Source organism: Mixophyes fleayi, chromosome 10 (genome assembly GCF_038048845.1).
Source record: "Mixophyes fleayi isolate aMixFle1 chromosome 10, aMixFle1.hap1, whole genome shotgun sequence".
NCBI lineage: Eukaryota > Metazoa > Chordata > Amphibia > Anura > Limnodynastidae > Mixophyes > Mixophyes fleayi.
In genome coordinates this window covers 57,331,530-57,354,225 of record NC_134411.1, presented here as the reverse complement: position 1 = coordinate 57,354,225, position 22,696 = coordinate 57,331,530, and the positions used below count along the sequence as shown (strand labels likewise).

The 22,696-nt window shown below is 43.3% G+C and overlaps 1 protein-coding gene across 1 annotated transcript in view; it reads right to left on the bottom strand.

The window, feature by feature from the left end:
* CARMIL2 (capping protein regulator and myosin 1 linker 2) overlaps positions 1-22,696 on the bottom strand; it is a 1,059,949-nt gene that overhangs the window by 686,311 nt on the left and 350,942 nt on the right. Inside the window, exon 19 of the mRNA XM_075188807.1 lies at positions 7,238-7,334. Within this exon, the coding sequence (XP_075044908.1) occupies positions 7,238-7,334 (97 nt within the window). The remainder of the gene's footprint in view (positions 1-7,237; positions 7,335-22,696) is intronic.

Sequence of the window (22,696 nt, the reverse complement as noted above, 5' to 3'; positions counted from 1 at the left end):
GTTCAGGGTTTTTAAGATATTGTGGTGACCCACTCCTCTACGCAGTCAAGGTACATTTATTGGTGCGATTCATAAAAGTTCGGGGTTTTTAAGATATTGTGGTGACCCACTCCTCTACGCAGTCCAGGTACATTTATTGGTGCGAATCAAACAAGTTGATGGTTTTCTTATTATATATATTGTGGTGACCCACTCCTCTACGCAGTCCAGGTACATTTATTGGTGCGATTCATAAAAGTTCGGGGTTTTTAAGATATTGTGGTGACCCACTCCTCTACGCAGTCCAGGTACATTTATTGGTGCGAATCATAAAAGTTCAGGGTTTTTAATATATATTGTGGTGACCCACTCCTCTACGCAGTCCAGAAAGATACCTTGTTGCAACGTTTTGGACTAATAACTATATTGTGAGGTGTTCAGAATACACTGTAAATTAGTGGAAATGCTTGTTATTGAATGTTATTGAGGTTAATAATAGCCTAGGAGTGAAAATAAGCCCAAAAACTTGATTTTTAAACTTTTTATGTTTTTTTCAAAAAAAATCCGAATCCAAAACCTTAAATCCGAACCGAGACCTTTCGTCAAGTGTTTTGCGAGACAAATCCGAACCTCAAAAATAACGAAAATCCGGATCCAAAACACAAAACACGAGGCCTCAAAAGTCGCCGGTGCACATCCCTACTTTTTATGGCATTATCTTTAGGACTATATCATCCCTCACCCATCCTGCAACACACACCACTGTCCACATTGCCCCTTCATTACTTCACTCACCTCTAGTGAACACTCATGAATTGTTTTCCTATTTAAATTCAATAACTTTAACAGCCTCACCCTGCCGCCAGAAACTAAAAAAAACACACATCTTACAATCATCTTTCCTACCTTTCTTCCTCCCTGCTTCTATTAGCTGGGGATATATCACCTAATCCAGGTCCCCCTCAATTCTCCCACACGTATATATCTGAACACTACAGAAATCCAGCAAACCTTAAACGCATCACCTGTCTCCCCTTTCTTCCAAAGTCCTTTAAATGTGCCCTTTGGAATGCACGTTCTGTTTGTAACAAACTTACCTCCATTCATGATCTCTTCCTCTCAAACAACCTCAACCTTCTAGCAATAACAGAAACATGGCTCACGCAATCAGACACTGCCTCACCTGCAGCCCTTTCACATGATGGTCTCTATTTCACCCACACCCCCAGACCTGGAAGCAGACAAGGAGGGGGGGTTGGACTACTTCTCTCCCCACAGTGCACATTCACAGTTCTACCAAGTGTCCCATCACTCACGTTCACATCTTATGAAGTACATGCTGTTAGGATTTTTAACCCATTCTCTATGCGTGTTGATGTAATCTATCGCTCCCCTTGTCCACACCAACATTTTCTTGAACACTTCTCTGAATGGCTCCCTCACTTCTTATCTACTGATATCCCCACTATCATCATGGGTGATTTCAACATCCCTATTTCTAATCCACGTTCCAATGCTGCTTCCAAACTACTCTCTCTAACCTCCTCACTTGACTTCTCCCAGTGAATTGAATCTGCTACTCATCAGGATGGCCACTGTCTTGATCTTGTTTTCTCTAGACATGCTCAGTTTTTCAATTCCTTAACACTCCTTTCCCCCTCTCGGATCATCACCTCATTAGCTACTCGCTCACCCCCAATTCTTTACTCTCCCTAGTGTCAAACTCTTCTAAGCCTCCTCACAACCGCAGGAATTTCAACTCTATTGATTTTCAACAGTTTTCCACCTCTCTCCAACACCTTCTCTCCCCAATTTCTACATTCTCCTCCCCTGATCGGGTAGTACCCCATTTTCATCAAACCCTAGCAACTGCCCTGGATCAAGTGGCTCCAGCGACACTACATACTTCACTTAAAATTCGTTGCCAACCGTGGCACACCACAGTAACACGAACTCTACAAAAACTTTCTCGTAAAGCAGAACATCACTGGCATAAATCTTGTACCTCTAATGATTTCATCACATATACTGATATCTACCACTCCTATAGAAATGCTCTGGACACTGCTAAACAAGCATACTTCCAATCTCTCATCTATGCTCAGGCTTCTAACCCCAAACGCCTCTTTAACACATTTAAACCTGTTCTGAATCCTCCGGCCCCAAATCCTCCAACTAACATCAGTGCACAGGATCTTGCTTCCTATTTCAAGGACAAAATTGATAAGATCAGACTAGAAATTATATAATCTCCCTTGACAAGCAATTCCTTTGTAGCACCCTCTGACACTCTCTCTTAAAATCTCTCTAAAATCTGTAATCTATCTCTTTCTACTGTTAATTTTCCATCACTATTCAAGCATGCAGTGATTACTCCCATTTTAAAAAAACAGAATTCTGACCCTAACTCTCTCGTAAATTACCGCCCCATCTCCCAGCTCCCATGCCCCTCCAAGCTTCTCAAGAGAATTGCCTACACTCGCCTCACACACTTTCTTACAGCAAACAACCAATTGGATCCTCTTCAGTCAGGCTTTCGCTCTCAACACTCCACAAAGACTGCGCTGACCAAGGTTGTCAATGATTTGATCACAGCAAAAAATAATAACCATTACTCTCTTCTAATTCTCCTGCATCTCTCTGCTGCATTTGACACTGTTGACCACTCTCTCCTCATACAAATGCTACAATCCCTAGGTCTTTAAGGCACTGTCCTATCCTGGTTCTCATCCTACCTATCTAATCGCTCTTTCATTGTTAATTTCTCTGGATCCACCTCTGCTCCGCTTCCTTTATCAGTTGGAATACCACAAGGCTCAGTCCTAGGTCCTCTGCTATTCTATATTTACACCACTTCTCTTGGAAAACTAATAAGCTCCTTTGGATTTCAGTATCATCTCTATGCAGATGATACACAAATTTATCTATCCTCTCCTGATCTTTCACCATCTGTGTTGTCTCGCGTTACTGACTGTCTTTCTGCTATTTCATCTTGGATGTCTTCTCGTTAACTCAAACTCAATCTTTCAAAAACTGAATTAATAATATTCCCACCCAAAAACAGAAGCTTCCTGCCTGACATTTCTATTTCTGTTGATAACATGACCATAAATCCCACCTCGCAAGCTCGTTGCCTAGGTGTAATCCTTGATTCACAACTGTCATTTATTCCCCACATCAACTCTATATCTAAATCATGTTACATACACCTAAAGAACATTTCCAGAATACGCACATATCTGACACAAGACACTTCAAAAACATTAATCCATGCACTCATCTCCTGCATCGACTATTGCAATTCCCTCCTTACTGGTCTTGAACCCCTACAATCTATTTTGCACACAGTGGCTAGATTGATTTTACTTACAAACCGTTATTCCTCTGCTGAGCCACTCTGTCAGTCTCTACATTGGCTGCCTGTATTTCAACGAATCCAATATAAAATTCTTCTACTAACATATAAGGCCATCAACAAAATTGCACAGACATACATTTCCTCACTTGTCTAGAAATATCTCCCTACTCGATACCTCCGTTCTGCACAAGATCTACGTCTCTCTCTTCCACTCTCATCATATCCTCCCATTCTCGGTTACAGGATTTTTTCCGGCCTGCACACACTTTGTGAAATTCCCTCCTACACACAATAAGACTTTCCTCTAGTCTTCAAACCTTCAAGCGTTCACTGAAAACCCACCTCTTCAGACAAGGTTATGATATTCCTCAACCACCATCTTAATTTCCCGAGATTACCCTATTACCATCCTCTACACTGCTAACACAAGACAACAACCCTCTGACCAACATTGCAACACACACAGCCCACTCAATACTTTTACCATTGCATTCTAGCTGGTCCATTGTGCAATATGATGTAGCACATGCCCTTGTGTTTTTAACTCCCATTGTCCTATAGATTGTAAGCTCTGTCTGTATGTATTACCCAGTATTGTCTTATCAATGTTTGTTCCCAATTGTGAAGCGTTACGGAATTTGCTGGAGCTATATAAATAAATGTTGATGATGATGATGATGATGATGATGATAAAGATGATGATAAGAGATTTAATATGTATTAAAGAGTATATTTATTAATTTAAATGTAAATATTTCATGCATGGATGCTATGGCGCTGGGAGTGTAAATATATTTATTTTCATATGTTTATGTATCGATGTATGAGAAAATATGCCAAGTTGGTAGAAGCTTGCATTTATAAGAAATTAAGAAAGGAATCCTCGTGCAAATTGATTCTTTCCATCTTTGAGTGAGACCAACAAATGTTTTTAGTCTGAATGTACAGCAGGGAGTGGTTAACTTTCTATCCTGTGTAGTTTTTCATCCTGTGTCTTAGAAACTGTCTGAATAATAGAACAGCAAGAAATCCCAGATTGATGTAATGTTTTATAAATTTAAATTGTGTTATCTCCAAGTCTAGAGAATATTACATCCTGAGGGTAAACATCGGATGTGATATCTCAGACATTGTGGTACTAACTAGGATCAGGGGACTGAGTTACCCCCTGTCAACATGTGTGTCAGAAACTGTATAAAAAGAGCCCTGTTTGACCCTATTATATATTATTCCATCTGTATTTCTGGATGACCACTAGTACCTCAAACTTGTGTGTAACTGTCCTTATAAGGATTTCTTGAGCTAATAAATATCACAGCTTCAAGATCCTGCTTTTGATGCTTACTTGTCTGCTGTAATTACTGTGAATTACAGATCAGACCACTCTAATCTGGTATCTGACTGTTTTGAGGTTGGGACCCAGTGTCTAATAACAATGTTCTGCTCGCTATCCTGCAGAAACATTATTAATCAGACCAGGCCACCTTATGCCATTGCTCCATGGTCCAATTCTGGCGCTCACGTGCTAATTGTAGGCGCTTTCGAAAAAGAACAGGGGTCAGCATGTTCACTGTCACCGGTCTGTAGCAATGCAGCAAGCTGTGATGCACTGTGTGTTCTGCCACTTTCTATCGTAGCCATCATTAACTTTTCAGCAATTTTTCAGATTGCTGTGTCAGGGGCAAACACAGGGTTTGTAGAGGGGGGTTTCCACGCCGCCAGTGGGCGTGACCAGCATGCGTGGGGGCGAGGCTATAATTTTAGACAGCGCTAGGCTGCTCTCCCAACTCTTCCTATCCCCATAATATACATGGGCAATGCTGCGTGCACTACTGTTAGGGGCACGCAGCTCTCCCTTTTCAAGCAGAGCAGTGTGAAGCGGGAGCAGAGTCCAGCCACCTCAATTATACAGTGCTCCAGGCTTGGGAGGGGAAGGGGGTGGGGGGTTCCAAGCAGTAGAAAACCCCCCCTCGGTTTGCCTATGTGTGTTAGGTGAAAATCTTGGTGAAACCTCCTTTCACTTTACTTTGCAATTCAATTGTTCAATGCAATACCTATGTGTAATGGTCATAAATCCCATTTTACAATGGGATATTGTTTCAAGTGCTAATCTGATCAGGCAGGAGTCAGACCTGCCAGGCAGATTTAGGGACTAAAATAATCTATCCAAACATGATGTGTGTCATTAACGAAATTTCAAGAAGTAGATCCAGACAGCAGGGAACACATGTCATGGCCCTATCCGGAATGCGCTGGTTTCAGAAAAGCATTTAAGATCCTTAAAGATCAACTTTACTCTCTGTCTATAATACTAATTCACAAGGCTCTGAATCATATTCATGACCAAAGGTTAAAATCTCCAACCTCTTATAAATAACTAATGTGTTAACTACATAATACTTCAAATTATATAACATATGAGGATCCACTTACACCCCAACCCACAGATATTATACAAAATTTACTTCTAAGCATTCCTAAACTTTCAATCGAAACCGTGTTGTGATTTAACCTCTCCTGGACAGAAAGGGAAGTTATGGCAGTCGAATTCTCCTCTTTCAAACTATGTGGCTCCTAATAAGTTATTGTTTGGTGACCATGTGTGATCACCAGGCAATAACCTCTACACTGCAGAAGAAATTATGTGGCAACTTAAAAAGTTATTGTCAGACAGACAAGACATAAAATAACATTCGACGCTACAGAAAACATAAAGGAGTCCAGATTGCTCAATTAAATTATGGGGGCATCTCATTTGATAGAGGATAGTCACCGTTGTGACCCCCTAGTAGTTATTGCCTGGTGATCGCCAGATAATAACACTCTGCACTACAGAAAATGTGTAGCTGTCCAGAGATGGCAGGTTATAATTCCCCCATCCTTACTTCAATAAATTCAGGGCTACTCATTTTATGCAGCAGGTTTTCTAATTTTAATATTAGACTACCCATATAATTCCTATACATTTTATGCATTTCATTAAAGAGTTCAAACTAGCAAAAAAAAATAATTTTCAAGTTCGATTTTTATTATGAAAGCCTTTGTGTAGAATCATGATCATTTACTTATTATTTATTTAAATTTATTAAAATTTAGCAATATACACACATATTTGCTTACAGTACACTTGAGTGCAATTGAAATAAAAAAATACACTTTTATGTCCATTTTAGGCAGATTTTCTTTGCCGCATCAGGAGGTATACACACTACGTTTTATGTGAGTGCTGCATAAAAATATTACTGATACTGATGTTAGAATGTGACCAGGCCAAAAAGAGCCAAAATAGGCTCAGCACAGTGGAGATAAAAAAAAGCCTCAGTGGCAATGACTTTATAATACAGACTCCCCTAATCTCTGGTGTTTTTTTTTTTAATGCAGACCCACCCCCACCACACCCCCATTGTTTATTGTTGATGCAAATAAGAAAATCAGTCCCCAGTTCTCTGGTGGCCACCCAAATAAATTACTTATCCCTCCTGTGGTACCATACTTTTTGACAGTGAGCTGGAACACAAGTTTAGCTAAAATGCTGAATGGCGGATAGTTCCAGTCATTCATGAGTTTGTGTGCACCTTCTGATGCTGTAATTCTTTAATGGTCAGTGCCATAACTTTGAGCTGAGAGACAGACAAAGGGTAATCTCTGGCCGTTATGGTTGTGTTTTGTGAAGATTGCTCCTAACCCAGCCTAGGAGGGAAGGAAGAACAGATTTGTCTCTTTGCAAAACCATTTGTTATGGTACTGCATTAAGCTAATATTATAAATAATGAATTGCTTATATACACAATACTGAAAATATCCTCATATTTTTAAGCAAATACATTTACTTAGCTCACCTGTTATTACAAGAACATAGCTAAAATTAATTTACAGCTGTTAGCAATGATATTTACTCACTTGATCTTTGAATTGAAGTTTTTGCCTAAGGATACATGCTTTATGGATTTACTTCTTCCAATTGATAATATCAATGTCACCATTTCAGAGTTAAAGCCTAGAAGATAGACAATAGATTATGAAGTTTATAATATTATTAATTGTAGTATACTGTTGGTCGATATTGAAAAATAAACACACTTCCAGGAACAAAAAGGTACACTGGCAAATATTTAAAACCTGTGACTGTTGAAGAGATATAAACAATAGTTTACAACTACTTTAAAGCTGGATAGTTATTGGCATATGAATGTTCATTAGCAGCCCTGCACTGGTATTTTGAAGATGTGAGTCACATCAGGTGCTGGCTGGGCTGAGGGGCAGGGGGGTATTTGCTACCCAGGCCAGTCCCATAGTGAGCTACCTTGAGCTGGGTCACTGGGCTAACTTAACTTTTCTTCCTTATAATGTTCGTAATAGGCTGTTGAGCTGAGTCTCAACCCCCAGGCTAAAATTTGCCAGCCAGATCCTAAGCCACATTAATGACAGTTTAGCCCATGGTTACAAATATAACTATCAAGGAAATCTTAATGCCTTTTTATAATTACAGCAGATGGGCATGGGCCGTATTGCTTACATGGCAAGTCAAAATTACAGTGAAATTGTCTGTAAGTCATAGCGGTAGCTAAAACTACTGATTTATGGTGACTTGCTGTTAGTACCTAAGATAGCAATTATATTAAAGGCCAAGTCTACTGGTTTTAGATAATCACTGATTGATACATTTACCCCATGGTCAGAGTCAGGCTAACGGAGGGCACAGGGGGCACATGCCCCAGGTTCCCCTCTCTTAGGGGGTGCCTAGCGCCACAGTCAATTATTTTTTTCAATGCATAAGGCTAACAAGCTTAACAGAATCCTCGGAGCGCTGTCTCAGCATTCCAAGGAGATATCAGATAGCCCCACAAGACAGTGCACAAAGACAGGTTCCTCGGAAACTGAGCACACCTGATCATAGGGGATCTGAGTACCGAGTTGAGTCGGTACTATCACGCTCTTTCAGATTCCAAAACGAGCCAAAACGTCATTGTGACGTCGCCGGATCTCAAATCTCGGATCTCACGAGTCTTGAAATCTATAAATACCGCCCTCCATGGTGATCTAGCGTCATTTGAGAGAGGGATACAGAAGGGGTAGGATAGGGTGTAGAACAGTTGGGCAGGCAAAGTTAGAGAACTGAAAGAGGAGGGTGGTAGCAGTGTTAAAGAAAGTAATTAGTGACATTCAGGAGAGCTCCATAGCTCCAGTGTTAAATCTCATTGCAGAAAAATACAAATACTATTGCTGCTGGCAGGGTTGGTGTAATTCTGCAGTCCAATTCTACTGTGTTATATAGGTAACACACAAAAAGGAGAGCTCCGTTGGTAATTCTCATTGCAGAAAAATAAAGAAATCTAGTGCTGTCAGGGTTGGTGTAATTCTGCAGTACTATTCTACAGTGTTATATAGGTAACACAAAAAGGAGAGCTGTGCTGCTAATTATCATTGCTGAAATACAAATACTAGTCCTTGCAGGCTTTTCTTCTGAATTTGCACCAAAAAGTGTAGGGTGTTATATACACCCAAAGACAAGAGCTCCATTGCTCCATTGCTAATTGTCAGTGCTGAAATACAAATAATAGACCTTGCAGGCTTTTCATCTGAATTTGTAGGCAAATTCAGAAGTGTTATATTGGTAACAGAAAAAGAGGAGTGCTCCATTGCTAAGAGTCATTGCTGAAATAGAAATAATAGGGCTGGCAGGCTTGGTCTAAATCTGCAGTTACATTTTGCTGTACCATAGCTCACTCAGAAACATGATAGGTTGCAGGGTTCAGTGCTGAAACAAAAATTGTAATAATAGGACTGTCAGTGTTCTTCAAGATCTCCAGTGACATTGTATTGTGCCATAGCTCATACAGAAACAGGAGGGGTGACATTGTTGGTGTCACTCTCCAGTCTCAGTCATGATGATACTAATCCCTCTAACTCATGTGCTAAGCCTATGTTCAAGTGCATAGTGGTGTTAAGTCAGGTATACAAAAATGTAAATAAAAAGCTTGTACCTTTTTAAAGAAATAATAACCTCTCTAAAAAAGGTGAAAGTTTACTGTAGAAAAACATAAAATTGCCAAGATACCATTCTACCCAAAATATTACCAGGCATACCGGCATCAGGTAGCTCCCTTCTCTTAGCTAGATTTCAGTGCCTGCAATATACAATCTACATTGTCATCATATTCACCCTCATCATTGTGTACATCTTCCTCAAACAATACTAATTCATCCCCGCTGGAATCCACTATCATAGAAGTCTGTGTACTTTGATGTAAATGCCGATAATGGCCATCCTCATGGAATTTGTAGTTCATTTTATGGCTGAGCTGTGACGATATTTGGGCAATTCTTTTACAGCAGAGCAAATGTTAAAATGTTGTGCTGACTCATCTGCATCACCACTGGGTGTTTTGGGAAAGTTTTATCCGAGAAGCAGTTGCCAGAGAAACTGAAAGAGGAGACATCATTACAAGATATTGATAGCTTTTGGATTCTGGTGAAGCAAATTAAGTGCTAGATCTACAACTACAATATAGTTAGCGGATTTACGTAGTTTAATTTTATCCTTCAATTTTTCTAGCTGCTTCTCAAAAAGTATAATTAAGGAAATCACTTGACTCAAGCTAACCGTGTCTGCACTCTCTTCACAGGTGACTACTTCGCTGGACTAAAGTACATTCCCCCTCAAATTCAAGTCTTCTTGCAGCTGCTGCATTCTCCTACATGCTGATGCAGAATTCCACAAATTACCCTATATTTTTTGGGACACAGACAGCATCTCCTGCATGTCATTGTCATTTTTTAAAAAGTTCTGTAACACCAAATTGATTGTGTGAGCAAAACAAGAAATGTGATGGAATTCCCCCCGCTGTAATACTCTAACAATATTGTTGGTGTTATCAGAAATCACATATCCTCAGGAGAGTCCAAGCAGGATTAGCCATGTTGCAATGACATCCCTTAGTTGTTGTAACAGGTTGTCAGCTGTATGCCTCTTAGTGAAGCCGCTGATACACAGAGTAGCCTATTTTTGAAAAATGTGAGGTACTTGGGTACATGCTGCTGCTGTTCCTGCTGGGGAAGGCGAATCACCAAACCATTTGGCTGTCACAGTCATATAATCATTAGTTTGCCCTGTTCCGCTTGTCCCTATATCTGTGGTTAAGTGTACAGTGGGTAAAATGGCATTTTGTTGCCCAATAATTACATTTTTACGAACCTTCTGGTAGCTTTTCTACTGAAATTGTGTCGTGATGCAATTTGTTAACAGGGACACAAGACCTCAAGTAATTATCTAAAACCAGCTGCATTAGTAGTGGATATTGGAAGCACATCTAATACTAGCATAGTCGCCAGGGTGTCTATGATCCGCTTTGCAACTGGGTGACAGCTTTTATACTTGCTTCCTCTTGAAAAAATTGGTTAACAGTCAATTGTTATAAACTACTAGTAGTCTTCTTCTTGGTCTGCTTCTGGGATGAAGATTCACCCCCAGCAGCAGCAGCAGCAATGCGACTAAAGCTCAAGAACTCTTTTGAGAAATCCAGGATAGTGGAGGCGTCATCTAGCCTTAGCAACTTGGATGCAGGACTAACTCCGATCGCTAATGAGTATATTGATGAGGACGGTGTTGTGGGTGTAGATTGCAGGTGTCGGTTTCTAGCTTAGAGAAGGGACCTAGCTGATGCTGGACTGCTTGTTGTTATTTTTTTACATGTTTCTGATTTTTCCAACAGCTTGCCATGAACTCGCTTCAAATGGTGTAACATGGATGAGGTTCCTAGATGGTTAAGGTCCCTACCTTTACTAACTGTAGCTTTACAAATGCTACAAATGGCTAGACAACTGTTGTCAGGAGTTGGGTAAAAATAATTCCACACTTAAGAGGTGGATATTTTGGTCTTATCTCCAGGCATCCAATGGTAATATTTCCCTGGGCGCTTATGGGATAAAGGTGGCTAACCGCATATAGCATGAGTAATGAACATTTATTTAAACATTTGTAAAAATTGAGTTGCAACTCAAATAACAGTTCAACAATATAAGCCTGGCTCACAAAGCATACAGATAATAAACAGAACACCAACTGGTTGTAACGGACTTACCTGATCCCCGCCGCTCCGTCCGGATGCCGCACTTCCGGGTTCGGCAGTCACATGACCGCAACCCAGAGGCGGGGATTTTGAATCCCCGTCAGCATAAAAACCTCACTCTGACACTCGCTGAGTGTCAGAGCAACACTTACCTGTTCCTGGCTCCTGTACTTCATGGATTGCTGTGTCTTCCAGTCTCCAGTGTCTTTCTGTGTGCTGATCTCTGCCTGTTTGACTTCCCTGGCTCTCCTATCCCTGTGTACCGACCCGGCTTGCTGACCATTCTTCTGTTCTTGTGACCCGTGTACCGAACCTGGCTTGTTGACTCTGAGTTGCCTTCTGATTCTGCCTGACTCCATTCCTGTGTACCGAACCGGCTTGTCTGACTCCGCTACCTCCTGTCACGGGCACTAGGAGTTGCTTACCCGAGTTTCACCAGATGGAACTCTGCTAGAGAGGCGGGTTATGGCACGCACCTCAAAGCAGGCAGGTGAATGATTGGAGCGACACAACAGCAGGAGAGTAGAGATAGTCTGAGGAAGTCAGGGACTTGCAGCTATGGTTAGAGGAAAGTCAGCGACTTGGAGCAGTAAACTGGAGGCTGAAGATAATGTAGACACGAGGAGTGGATGTGGATAGGTGATGGTAGGTAGAGGAGGAGTCAGTGGTCTGCGTACAGCAAGTTGTACCACTGCAGTGATGGGAAGAATAGTACTGGTGCAGGTAGGAAGCAGGGTAGTCGGTGGTCTGCGTTCAGCAAGTTGTACCACCGCTATGGTGAGGAGTCTGGTCCAGGTGTAGGTAGGTAATAGGAGAGTCAGTGGTCTGCGTATAGCAAGTTGTACCACCGCTGTGATAGGAGGACTTGTCCAGGTGCGGGTAGGTAGCAGGGAAGTCAGTGGTCTGCGTGCAGCAAGTTGTACCACTGCTGTGAGAAGGAATGAGGACTTGTCCAGGTGCAGGAGAGTGAAGTTGAAAGGCAAACTGTGGCTGTATGGAAACAGCGCGAGTAGAGCAATGTCTTGTGAGGCAGAGATGGAAGGCACAATGAATAGTCTGTATGGAGTAGATGCCTTGCAGGGAGGAGAAGCTGGTCACAGCAGATATGCACAATAACGCTAAGTAGTAGCGTGAGGAGATATCGTAGCTTGAGTGAAAGCTTGTCCTAAATGAAGCAATGCAGTAACAGTCTATATGGGTACTTGTACCCTGTGCAGCAAACAACAATGGATACAACTGGTATGCGAGCAATAGTCAATAGTCATTAGAGCATACCCAGTTGTGTAGATCCGGAATCAGCTTAGAAGTGAAGCGTTGTAGCGGTATGGGAACCGCCGCTGAGTTGAGCAGGGAGCAGCGTGGAAGCTGAAGCACGAGTAGAGCTGGAAGCAGTTTGGAAACTGTACACACGAGTAGAGCTGGAAGCAGTTTGGAAACTGCACACAGGAATAGAGCTGGAAGCAGTTTGGAAACTGCACACAGGAGTAGAGCTGGAAGCAGTTTGGAAACTGCACACAGGAGTAGAGCTGGAAGCAGTTTGGAAACTGCACACAGGAGTAGAGCTGGAAGCAGTTTGGAAACTGCACACAGGAGTAGAGCTGGAAGCAGTTTGGAAACTGCACACAGGAGTAGAGCTGGAAGCAGTTTGGAAACTGCACACAGGAGTAGAGCTGGAAGCAGTTTGGAAACTGCACATACCTATAGAAGTTCACTGGGAGTGAGACTTCAAGATCAGGCAACTACCTAAGGCTGCAGTTGCCTTAAGTAGGGAGGGGTGATTGATCCATCAATCACATTAGTGGTCAGGTGTAGTTGTTAAAGGGACCTGCGCATGCCCAGTGCGACAGGATGGCGGACGGCCGCGGTTCCACACAGGTGTGAGCGGGAAAGATGGAAAACCACGTACCAGAGTGGAGGCACTCACACTCCGGTGAGTGACACCTCCGTTCCACTCTGCTGTACTACATCTTGGGGCAAACCTGAGGACCGCGACCTGCGACTCCTGGCAGCGAAGCCCACCCCGCCTTGCGGCGGTTCTTGGTGAACACCGGGGAGATCGTTAGACTCCGCTCTTCAGGTAAGCCAGCACTAATCAAGATTAGTAGTAGAAGTATCCAGAATCTGTTACAGTTTGCTCTGACCATGGATGCCGCAGCTAAGGATCTGTTGGAGCATTTAGTGGGAAGGATGGATAAGCAAGAAGCTAACCAAGAGCAACTTTTAAAATTCCTCAATAGTCTATCTACTCGGTTGGATGTTGTCAAGAACACCTTAGTGGCTGGTGGACCACCTGGGCCGGCAGTGGCCCCTGAACCTCAGGCCGTAGCAGCAGCTTCTTCCTCACAGTTACGGTTACCTAACCCACCCAAGTTCGATGGGGACCCCAAGTATTGCAGAGGATTTTTAAATTAATGCTCCATACAATTCGAGCTATTACCAGGGAACTTCCCTTCCGAAAAAACAAAAGTGGCCTATGTGATTTCTTTATTGTCCGGTCAAGCCTTAGCATGGGCTTCCCCTTTATGGGAGAGGGATGACCCCATTCTACATAACTTCAGCATCTTTTTTCCACTTTCAAGAAAATATTTGATGAGCCAGGAAGGGTGTCCATTGCCGCTTCCAGCTTATTACATCTCCGCCAGGGAAACCAGTCTGTGGGACAGTATGCGGTCCACTTCAGAACTATAGCCTCTGAACTTCGCTGGAACGATGAGGCCCTAGTAGCTACGTTCTGGCAGGGCCTTTCAGACCGGATCAAAGACGAGCTGGTATCTCAGGAACTCCCTACGTCTTTGGATGATATTATCTCTCTCTGGGTCAAGGTTGATTTGCGTTTTAAGGAACGTAATTCCGAGAAGGAACAGTCTCGGCGTAGTATGATTTGCTTGGCCCCCCAACTTCCAAACCCTTGTTCTTCCTCCAGAAGAGCCCATGCAACTGGGGAGGACCCACCTGTCAGCCGAAAAAAAGGGAGAGGAGATTTCGGAACAAGTTGTGTTTATATTGTGGAGAGAGTGGCCATCTTCTGAGTTCTTGTTCTAAACGCTCAGGAAACAACAGGGCCTAATGAGTTCAGGAGCTGTATCGTTGGGCCTCTTCTCTCAGTGTCAGTCAGTTCCCAGTAGTAATGATTGCCTGTCTATTCCCATTTCCCTTCAGTTAGGACAAAAGACTTTCCCGCAGTCGGCTCTTCTTGATTCCGGAGCCGCAGGAAATGTCATCTCTGCCGCAGTAGTTAAACAATTCGCTATTCCCACACAAGCTTTGGAACAACCCATCTCTCTGATGGCCATTGATGGGGGAAGAATTCCTGAGGGGTCCATTCTGGTACGCACCATTCCCCTCCTGCTTCAGATAGGAGCGCTTCATCGGGAGAAGATTTCTTTTCTAGTAATTCAGAAATCTACCAACCCAGTCATCCTAGGACTTCCATGGCTTCGTCTCCACTCCCCCACCTTAGACTGGAAATCAGGTCACATATTGTCCTGGGGACAGTCCTGCTTCTCTCACTGCCTTCAGAGAGTGGTTCCTCCGAATAGTCCCAGATGTTCCCAAGAATTTCCTGTGACTCTTTTGCCTGAACCATACCAAACCTTTTCTGATGTCTTTTGTCAACAAGAGGCCACTAGACTTCCTCCTCACAGAATCTGGGATTGTGGCATTGATCTGATACCTGGTAAACCCATTCCCAGGGGCCGTGTTTACTCCCTTTCCCTCCCAGAGTCTAAGGCTATGGAGGAGTACGTCCAAGAAAATCTAAAAAGGGGCTTCATCCGCAAGTCTGCCTCCCCAGCTGGGGCTGGCTTCTTCTTCGTAAAAAAGAAAGATGGGGCCTCCGCCCTTGCATTGATTACAAAGGCCTGAATGCCATTACCATTAAAAATCGGTATCCTCTGCCACTAATTTCCGAATTGTTTGACCGGATTAAGGGTGCCACCATCTTTTCTAAACTTGATCTCAGAGGAGCATATAACCTCATACGCATTAAGGAGGGGGATGAATGGAAAACGGCGTTCAACACCCGAGACGGCCACTTTGAATACCTGGTCATGCCCTTCGGGTTATGCAATGCCCTGGCCATCTTTCAAGGCTTTATGAATGAGCTTTTTCAAGACCTCTTGTATCAATCCGTAGTCATCTACTTGGATGACATTCTCATATTTTCTCAAGATATAGTATCTTATCGCAGTCATGTACTGGAGGTCCTCTCTCGTATCCGGGAAAATCATCTATTTTGCAAATTAGAAAAATGCACGATTGAGCAAAAACAAATTCCCTTCCTGGGATATATTATTTCTGGCACCGGTCTACAGATGGATCCCACAAAATTGAAAGCCATACTTGACTGGCCCCAACCTTCGGGTCTTAAGGCCACCCAACGCTTCCTAGGATTCTCCAACTAATATCGTCAATTTATCAAAGGATACTCTTCCCTCGTGGCTCCCATCACGGCACTGACCCGTAAATCTGCTGATGCTAGTATTTGGTCCACTGAGGCTATCCAAGCCTTTATATTATTAAAGTCTCTTTTTCATCTGCACCCATTCTTCAACAGCCGGATTGTTCACGTCCATTTGTCCTGGAGGTAGATGCCTCTTCCGTTGGCACTGGAGCCGTACTGTCACAGCGAAGCCCTTCTGGAAAACTTCATCCCTGCGGATTCTTTTCCCGTCGCTTGTTACCTGCTGAGAGGAATTATGGGATTGGCGACAAAGAGCTCCTGGCCATCAATCTGGCTCTCTCCGAATGGAGACATCTCCTAGAAGGGGTGCAATTTCCTATCACCATATATACCGACCATAAGAATTTGCTCTACTTACGCACGGCTCGATGTCTAAACCCTCGGCAAGCAAGGTGGTCCTTATTCTTCTCACGCTTTGATTTCAACATCACTTTTCACTCTGGATCCAAGAATACGAAGGCAGACGCCTTATCTCGCTCTTTTGATCCAGCCGTCATGGAAGGCTTGGAAGACAATAAATTCATTGTAGATCCCTGTCAAGTATTGGCAACTACACACCTGAACAAGGGTTGTCCTCCGGGCAAAACATTCATCTTGCCACGTCTACGCACTCGGCTCCTTAACTGGGCTCATCACTCTCTCTTCTCTGGGCATGCCGGCATCCGCAAGACCTAGGACTTGTTGTCCCGAAGTTACTGGTGGCCTTCTTTGCTGGACGATGTGAAGAGATTTGTTTCTGCTTGTTCCAAATGTGCTCAACACAAAACCTCTAGGAAGAAGCCTTATGGATGGTTGCTCCCATTACCCATTCCTGATTACCCGTGGTCACAGATCTCCATGGATTTTATCACTGACCTCCCTCCTTCCAAATTCTGTACTGTGGTGCTAGTGGTTACGGATCGCTTCTCTAAAACAGCTCACTTTATTGCTCTTAAAGGCCTTCCTTCTTCCTCCTCCTTAGCCGATATTTTTATTAAAGAAATATTTCGCCTCCATGGCTGTCCTCAACATATTGTGTCCGATCGGGGATCACAATTCATATCAAAATTTTGGCGGTCTTTTTGCAATAAGTTCGGATTTAAGCTTGACTTCTCTTACGCATATCATCCCCAGTCCAATGGGTCTACTGAGAGAACTAACCAAGAATTAGAGAAGTTTTTAAGAATATTTATCTCAAGTAACCAAGATAACTGGGTGGATCTTCTCCCTTGGGCCGAGTTTGCCCATAACAACCATTTCCATGAGGCCATCTCTAACTCCCCCTTTTTTGTTCTTTATGGCTGCCATCCTAGACCACCAACCTTATCTCAAATCTCATCTTCTGAAGTTCCGGCAGTGGACTCTCTGTTTCGTAATTTCTCCGCTATTTGGGAACAGACCAAGATAAATTTAAAGAAAGCAACCACTCGTTCCAAAAAATTCTACGATAAAAGGAGGAGAATGACCCCAAGTTTTTCAGTCGGTGACAGGGTATGGCTATCCACCCAGAACATTCGTTTAAAGGTTCCCAGTAACAAATTTGCTCCCAAGTTCATTGGCCCATTCGCTATTTCTGAGATTATTAATCCCATAGCCTTTAGATTTAGTCTGCCTCCCTCTTTACGCATACCCAATGTCTTTCATGTCTCCTTGTTAAAACCGATGGTAACCAACAGATTCTCCACCTCATCCAGAACTCCTCCTCCTGTTGTGGATCGGGATCAAGTCGAATACGAGATTAAAACTATCCTAGATTCTCGTAAAGTTCAAGGTGCTATACAGTTCTTAGTGGATTGGAAGGGTTACGGCCCTGAGGAGCGCTCATGGGTAAGAGCCATTGATCTGCATGCTCCCCGTCTACTTAAATCCTTTCATAAAAAATTTCCTTTGAAACCCTATTAGGTGTTCGGAGTCCACCTTTATGGCAGGGGGTACTGTAATGGACTTACCTGATCCCCGCCGCTTCGTCCGGGTGCCGCACTTCCGGGTTCGGCGGTCACATGACCGCAACCCAGAGGCGGGGATTTTGAATCCCCGTCAGCATAAAAACCTCACTCTGACACTCGCTGAGTGTCAGAGCAACACTTACCTGTTCCTGGCTCCTGTACTTTGTGGATTGCTGTGTCTTCCAGTCTCCAGTGTCTTCCAGTGTGCTGATCTCTGCCTGTTTGACTTCCCTGGCTCTCCTATCCCTGTGTACCGACCCGGCTTGCTGACCATTCTTCTGTTCTTGTGACCCGTGTACCGAACCTGGCTTGTTGACTCCGAGTTGCCTTCTGATTCTGTCTGACTCCATTCCTGTGTACCGAACCGGCTTGTCTGACTCCGCTACCTCCGCTCCACTCTGCTGTACTACATCTTGGGGCGAACCTGAGGACCGCGACCTGCGACTCCTGGCAGCGAAGCCCACCCCGCCTTGCGGCGGTTCTTGGTGAACACCGGGGAGATCGTTAGACTCCGCTCTTCAGGTAAGCCAGCGCTAATCAAGATTAGTAGTAGAAGTATCCAGAATCTGTTACACTGGTATGTTATACAAAGATGCTTGTAGATATCAGAATTGCTCAGATATTATTGTCCACAATTGCAGAATCCTGTGAGAAAAACTCCCACAATGCCAATGCTTTTATGGCTAAACAATGTCAGTCCATATAAAAGTGCTGAATATTTGTATAGTCCTTAATTGAAAATCTGGGCAGATTTGTCCATCGGATAAAGGCCAAAGATAGGGACTGGTAATCGGACTTACCCTTGAAAATGGCAGGGCTACAGCTATGCTGCAAAGAGGTTCTCCGTATACCTGGTTCGCTTCTGTGTCCGTCTGGCTGGTCTCTGTGGGGATGCACAGCGTCCTGCTGCCGGACGGATGCCTCAATACTTCCGGGGTATGATGCGCATGCGACGGCTCAGTCCCGTTGATGAAGCGGTGTTGTAATAGGGTCCACAGATGTAATGATGTCAATTGTGGAGAGTGTATTAAGTCTTCAGTGTACCTCCAACGCGTTTCGCCCTACTGGCTTCCTCAGGGATCGTGGTTGAAGTAGGAACAGTATTGGGAATTTAATTTTCTGGTAGACTGGTGCTGATTGGTTGCTTATCCTTGTCTTCCCATAGGTCGCTTTTTATGATGGACAGGTGTCCCGCCCTTTGGGCGATCCCAAACTGAATGTTGTTTCCACAGCTTAGCAGCTGATAAGGGTCAATAAATGTCAGTAAATTGGTGTCACACATTGTAAACTCAGTCCGAAAACACCGGTCGGCTCCATATTCTACATAAATTGAATATATATGGGGTTGATAATTTCCCCTTAATAGTTGAGTGGAGATAAATAAAGTAGAAAAATAGATATGAATATCTATCAATTGGTGATGGCTCCCTCAGGGGGCAATAAGGCACATATATATGGGATCTCCTATATAAGGCCAATATATAATGACATACACAGAGAGCTGGTTAACATAGGATAGGCTAAGCCCCATATTGTGTACTCTGAATTACATCAGTAACATGTTTGCAATGCAGTTAGATACCACAGTTTTAATAGGCTTTGATGTAACATAGCACCTTCTTCTACAAATGCACAGGGGGTGAGGATAAATTTGTGCATTGTATGGGCGGATACTCCTCAGAGAAAATGCCCTAATTCAAAATCGATATTGAGACCTTCTGGCGCCAGGGTTTTCATCGTATAAATGTATTTTGATTCTTCTTTTGAAATGCATTTGATATAGTCCCCCCCCTCTCCAGGGTTTGCTGACTTTTTTGATGCCCATAAACTGTAACAGGCATGACAATGGCCTTCTTCTTATCACGTGCAAGAACAGCTTCCACTGGTGCAGGACTTACACAAACAACATCATCCTCATCAACATCCTCATTAGCGCCCTCGTCAGCTACACAAATATCCCCCTCATCCTCTTTATGGGTACACTATCAGACAGTTCAGGATTACACATAGCACTCGTGGATAGACTCTCCTCAGGGATTTGTGTCATTTCTGAATCAGAACATACATTTTCCTCTAATGACTTACTGTTTTCTTACAGCTTGGCTTTTACACGTAAAAGTATTTGCACACCACTTTTGGAGTTTGAATGTCAAGGTCTTGCTAGGCCTTACAGGAAGATGCCTCAGTGACAGTTGCAGAACTAGCACTCATAGAGAAAGGCAAAGGCCTCATTCTTTCTTTGCCACTGCGTGTGTAGAATGGCTTGTGACAATTTTATTTTTTTCTGCAGATAACTTTGCCTGGATTACAGTTCTTTTTTTCTTGTCCAAGGTAAAAGTGTTTTTTTACATATTTGTTTTCCTGACTTAAAAACACTATGCACTTTAACATAGGCTTTTGCAGATGAAGTAGAGAAATTACTATCATCATAACCGGTGCTAGCAGCTGCTTGGTGCTCCTTGTCTTCTGTGTACTGCTGTGAATCTATTTTGATAACACAGTACAATATGACAGCAGATTTAGAAGACCAAGCCTGCCAGCCCTATTATTTCTATTTCAGCAATGACAATTAGCATTGGAGCAATGGAGCTCTCCTCTTTGTGTTTTACCTATATAACACGGTACAATGTGATTGCAGATTTAGAAGACCAAGCCTGCCAGCTCTATTGTTTGTATTTCAGCAATGACAATTAGCAATGGAGCCATGGGGCTCTCCTCTTTGTATGTTACCTATATTACACAGTACAATGTGACTGCAGATTTAGAAGACCAAGCCTGCCAGACCTATTTGTATTTCAGCAATGACAATTAGCAATGGAGCAATGGAGCTCTCTTCTTTGTATTTTACCTATATAACACAGTACAATGTGACTGCAGATTAAGAAGACCAAGCCTGACAAACCTATTATTTGTATTACAGCAATGTCAATTAGCAATGGAGCTCTCCTGAATGTCACTGGAGACTTTGAAGAACACTGCTACACCTCCACTTTTTCTACCTATGACGCTGCCCAACTGCACTAGAGATGGCCAAGAACTGTGCTACCCCTTCTTTGTCCCTCTGTGAAATGGCGCTGAATCTCCATGGAGGGCGGTACTTATAGAATCCAAAGCTCGCGAGATCCAAGATCGGACGACGTAACGATGACATTTTGCCTCGTTTTCAATTCCGAGGGCGCGCAAAAGTACCGAGCCGGCTCGGCTCCGGTACATGGATCTGCTAAGTTCGGGTGTGTTCAGTTCTCGGGGAACCGAGCCTGAACATCTCTACTTACAACAGTGGAGGCTTATAACATTGTTGCCCCTTCCATCTCTTTCCCATAGCTATCTCTGTCTCTCCCTTTGCCCCTGCCATGTGTTTTATTGCTGCCTTATAGCTGTCATTGCAGTCCCCTCCCTATAGTTCTGTAAACAGCCCCCTCCCTATAGTTCTGTGAACAGCCCCTTCCCTATAGTTCTGTATACAGCCCCCTCCCTATAGTTCTCTATACAGCCCCCTCCCTATAGTTCTCTATACAGTCCCTTCCCTATAGCTCTGTATGCAGTCCCCTCACAATAGTTCTATTTACAGTACCCTTCCTATAGTTCTGTTTACAGGCCCCTTCCTTCAGTTTTGTTTACAGCGCCTTCACTATAGTTCTGTTTACAGCCCACTTACTTGGTTGTGTTTGCAGGCGCCATTCTCCTGACACCGTGCGGCTCAGATCAGACAGGAGGTGAATGCTTCCTGTCTGAGTGCACTGTGTTGTGCACCCCATAAAGCAACAGGCAGCCTCGTAAATCGCTGCCTGTGTGACTGTAGCATGTCTCCATTGACAGGACAGCCCCAGGCAAGGACGCAGATAGCGGATCCCAAGTGAAATGGAACAAATCATTTTATCGCAAAAAGACCGCCCTGCTTAATCACCACAATACCAACCCCCTAGAATGCAGTGTCAATAAAAAAATTGGCCTTTTTGGGCCACCGGCCTCCCGGGAAACTTTCAAGTAAGGCCTGCGACCAATCAGACCCTGGTGTGAAGTTGTTCTCATCTCTAAGGCTCTCACAAACACAGTACTCACACTGTCTGTGTGTTTTGGCTTAAACAGCAGCTCCAGTATTTAAATGATGTGCTCCTCGGACAAGCACTAGGATTTTTTTTAACATGCTACAGTCGCACTTGCCATGCATTTACTTCCTCTTTGCAGGCTCACAGGTACTTGCTTCAGGATGGATATGGGTCCTCAGGATATGGCTGCCAGCTTCCACATTACTCCTTGTGTTCCTCTCATTCGTGCATTAAAAGTTCCAATTTCAATGGGTTCTGATTTCATTTCCTGGCTCCTTTGGGGATTCTGGGAAGTGTAGTATCAAACACCTGAGGTTGTATTACACTGCCCCTTTTGCTTTTACCTCTGCCCACCATGTCAGTCAGCTCCTGGGACATGCTCCTCCCCATCAGTTGAGCGCTGGATGTGGGGCTTAAAAACATTTAAAGTGCACCTTACCGCACATCAAGTCACACATTCAGTTTGCAGAGGCTGTTCCTGAATGCAGAAAGGTCATTAATGGACTTCTAAGAATGGACTCATAGGTTATGATTTTCATGGTCACTTCAGCTGTGCAGAATTGCGTCAGGTATTGGCCTAATGAGAATGCCACACACTATTTAAAGTAACCATGTTTTCTTTAAAGAGAGTAAGCAGTGATCACTTTTATCCTCTGGAAAGAATAAATGTAAGAAAAAAATGAGTTGCAACTTTTTGAAATTGAGGCCAATCTAACATCAATGGATTTATAATCCCTGATTCCATGGCATACTGATATGTAAAGCACTATTTTTGGGTAGAATGGATGGATTAAGTAGGTAAACAAAGGCAGACTATTACCAGTAATCAAATATTTATACTTGACCACTTTTAG